The sequence below is a fragment of the Condylura cristata genome, unplaced genomic scaffold (genome assembly GCF_000260355.1).
Source record: "Condylura cristata isolate star-nosed mole 26May11 unplaced genomic scaffold, ConCri1.0 scaffold00014, whole genome shotgun sequence".
In the NCBI taxonomy this organism is placed as follows: Eukaryota; Metazoa; Chordata; class Mammalia; order Eulipotyphla; family Talpidae; genus Condylura; species Condylura cristata.
Window position 1 is genome coordinate 27,145,261 of NW_004567115.1, and position 3,678 is coordinate 27,148,938.

General features: G+C 33.8%; 1 protein-coding gene across 1 annotated transcript in view; it reads left to right on the forward strand.

Annotated features, from left to right (window-relative positions):
- Positions 1-3,678, forward strand: part of FNTA (farnesyltransferase, CAAX box, alpha) — a 22,341-nt gene that overhangs the window by 14,415 nt on the left and 4,248 nt on the right. Inside the window, exons 4-5 of the mRNA XM_004682477.2 lie at positions 286-412; positions 1,336-1,484. Of these exons, the coding sequence (XP_004682534.1) occupies positions 286-412; positions 1,336-1,484 (276 nt within the window). The remainder of the gene's footprint in view (positions 1-285; positions 413-1,335; positions 1,485-3,678) is intronic.

Genomic DNA, 3,678 nt, shown 5'->3' on the forward strand with positions numbered 1-3,678 from the left:
CTTATTGCTGTGCTTTAGTCCGCTGCACCACCAGAGAGGGCTCCTGTACCCAATTTAACTTTATACACAAATCACTGTTTTATGTTTCTCAACTCTTACTCGATATCCTCGTTGTATTTTTTCTTACTGTTTCTTTTATGTTACCATTTTTCCTCACTACAGCCTGGAGATTAGAGATGACTATTTCTTGATGATTTCTTTGTCACCTAGTATAACACATGCAGCTGGTACTTTACTTCTTGGGGGAAATTAACACAAAGCTTCTCTCTTTTTCACTGGATTTAGGCATCATAGGCGAGTATTAGTGGAATGGCTAAAGGATCCATCTCAGGAGCTTGAGTTTATTGCTGACATTCTTAATCAGGATGCAAAGAATTACCATGCCTGGCAGCATCGACAATGGGTTATTCAGGTATTGCCTTTCTTATTACAAGGCTTTTTAGATTTTTATTTTTTAACAATTAAATAATTAAAATTACAGTTAAGTTGTGAGTATACTACTAAACAAAACCAGATATAGGCCATTTTATAAAATATATAAGGATTAAGAATTATTAAAAAGCTTAATTAAAATCTGACATCTTTCGTGTTACATCTGTAATTTCTTTGGGTATGTTTGTAAATTACTTCATGTGAGTAAAGAATAATAGTAATTTTTAAGTATTTTTAGGTTTGATTGTGTCATAGCAAATATTTATTATCACATGGAATAGAAAAAGTAGTTGTAAACTTCTAATGCAACTATTTTAACTAATAAGACCAAATTTCATATTAAGGTTTTTGCATACATGAACTTTGGAATATGATTTTACAGTAACTATCAAGTATTTTATTTCTGCCCATTTGTTAAAATTTTATGCTAACTCCTGAATAGAATAGTTGTAACTCCCACTTTAGACATTTTACTTATTCTAGAAAACAATTTTAGTGTTGTTCCCTTTGAATTATTTCCAGTGACTGTTACTTTTTGCATTTTTCATTATACGAGGAACAGTTCACCAAAAATGTTTTTAATTAAACAAATTTGATGGAAAGCATAAATTTTCTAAACGAATTTGCTGTTTTGGTACTTAATTTGTTTTTAAGGAAATGGTATTGAATTATAAACGACCTTGGCTACTTTCTTCCTGGTTTTTCTCCTTCCTTATGACCATTCTTGTCTTTGATGTTTTTCCCCTCCATTTTTAGACCTGTAACTCTTCACTTTCCTTCAAATATATGGAGAATGTCTTATCTTCAGTTCTGCTTACTTAGCTTTGTGAAGTTTTATTTTTTCCTGTCTATACATAATGGACCATTTCTAGTTGGAGTTTTTATTTTTTTGTTTTCATTTAGGAATTTAAACTTTGGGATAATGAACTGCAGTATGTAGACCAACTTCTCAAAGAAGATGTGAGAAATAATTCTGTCTGGAACCAAAGATACTTTGTAATTTCTAACACCACTGGCTACAATGATCGAGCCATATTGGAAAGAGAAGTCCAGTTAGTATTTCTCTTCATTTGTCCAATTATGAGTATTTGTAAACCTGCTATATTGCTCAGGCAGTCAAAGTACAGCAAAAATCAAGATTGCCCTAGTCCTATTTACATGGAGCTAACAGATCAGAATACTTAGATGAAACAGAAATTGATAAATTTACAAATAATCTAGTATGCTTCTACTTTATAATGTTTTAAGTTTCTTGAAAGACTGTTGCTGCCAGCAGTTTGAGATGAAATCAGATTTCATTGTGTCTAGAAACTTTAAAATATCTCATTAAACTCTGCTGCATTTTAGATAACAGTGCCCACTCTAGTGGAGGTTGGGGCCAGGTAAGTCTGTTGTAGGGGACTGTGCTATGCACTGGCAGCATTCATGATCTTTATGTGCCATATATATATCAGTAGTGTCCCCTGCTCTGTGTGTGACAGACAGAAATGTCCACTTATACTGTCAAAAACCACCTCCAATTGAAAACTAGTGACCTGGCATACTAAAGCTGTTATGAGCTAGAAATTTCTGAATTCGCATGAGTTTCTATTTTTTAATTTCTCTGTATCCATACACCTTAATAACTGTTTCTTTTTTGACTTTTTCTGTTTTGCCTCAGTGTGTATTTTATAGTTTGAACATGTTTATTGCCGTTCATATTTATTGCTGTTCTCCCACCAAGTACTAACCAGGCCTGACTCTGCTTAGCCTCCGAGATCAGAGGAGATTGGGCACCTTCAGGGTAGTATTGCCATAGACTGCTATTACAATCTGATGCATTCACAGTTGTAATTAAAATTCTAAAAGTAGTTCTTTAACAACTTCTAAGAAGAGCAGATTTTTACAGTACTTCTGTTTCTCATCTCCCTTGTCTTTGTTTCTACTTGGATTGGGGTGACTCACTCTTTCATCTGTTGTAGAATGCCGGTGATTTAAACTATTGCGAATCTACAGTATAGGGTTCTGCATTAAATCCACTGCAGACTTCTGTCTGGAGCAGCCACATGCCTTTCTAGCATGCCTCACGCTTCCTTTTTACTGTCCTATTCTCTGAAGCTGCACTACTTTGGTAGCTACACATACAGCTACTAAAATTAATTAAAATTACATAAAATTGAAAATTTATTTTCCTTAGTTGTACTAGTCACATTCTAAGTGTTTAGTTACCCACGTTTGGCTAGTGAAGACCATATTGGATAGGACAGATGAAGAGCTTTTATGACATCATAGGAAGTTGAGTTGAATAGCATTGATCTAACAATGTACTTAGTGAAAGAATTGTATTATTCTTAAATGTAAATACTGGGATTTATGGAGAGAAAATTCAGGCTTGATTTTAGCACTCACTCTTGTTACTTGTCTTTCTTTTAGAATTGGTAGTCTGTTTTGGGAATTAGAAAAAGTACTCTGAATGAAAGCAAAGCATTGTCCTTTGAAAGTTCAGTAGCTTTCTTGATAAAAGGTAGATGCTACCCTTAATTAATCTAATTAATAATCAGAGTTTTCAAATATTTTGTATTCCTTTTTTACTAAAGCAAACATTAAATTCGGTATAATAAATTTTTAATAGAGCTTTAAGTGTTAACTATTTATAAATTTATAATTTATAATCATAAATTATAAAAGTGTCAGAGAAACAAGTTTAGATTTAGATCATCAGAGTTAAAATTCCTGTCAAAAACTTTTATTTAACTCTTATCACAGTGTTATGAGATATCTGACAAAGAACATGAGGTTCAGAGTAGTTCTGTAATGTGCTTAGGAGCACATGGAAAATGATTGATGAACTAGGATTTGAAATTGAGTGTTCTCACCTTAAAATCCATGCCTTAACCACTAAAATGGAAAATATTTTTATGCATATGTGTGTAAATAAGATTTTTTTAAGCATTGCCCAAGTGATGTATCTTCTATAAGGGCTGCAGCTAAGACCTACAGTGGCATAGTGTTACACATATCTGAAAACATTAGATTATGAAAAAGTAGTTGGGGAATAATCTTTTCACAATGCTGACTTTGTTATCAAAAAATGCTACTGTATTGGGGCCTCCCAATACTGGGAGTGAAGTTGTAGCACTGTGAAGCTATCCGCAGCCACTGCAGCACAAGTTCAATTCCCAGCCAGGGAACTGACCCACCTGGCACAGCAGACCTCTCCTCTGTCACCCACTGCTCCCCTCAGCAGTGCATTTCAGTCAATCTGCC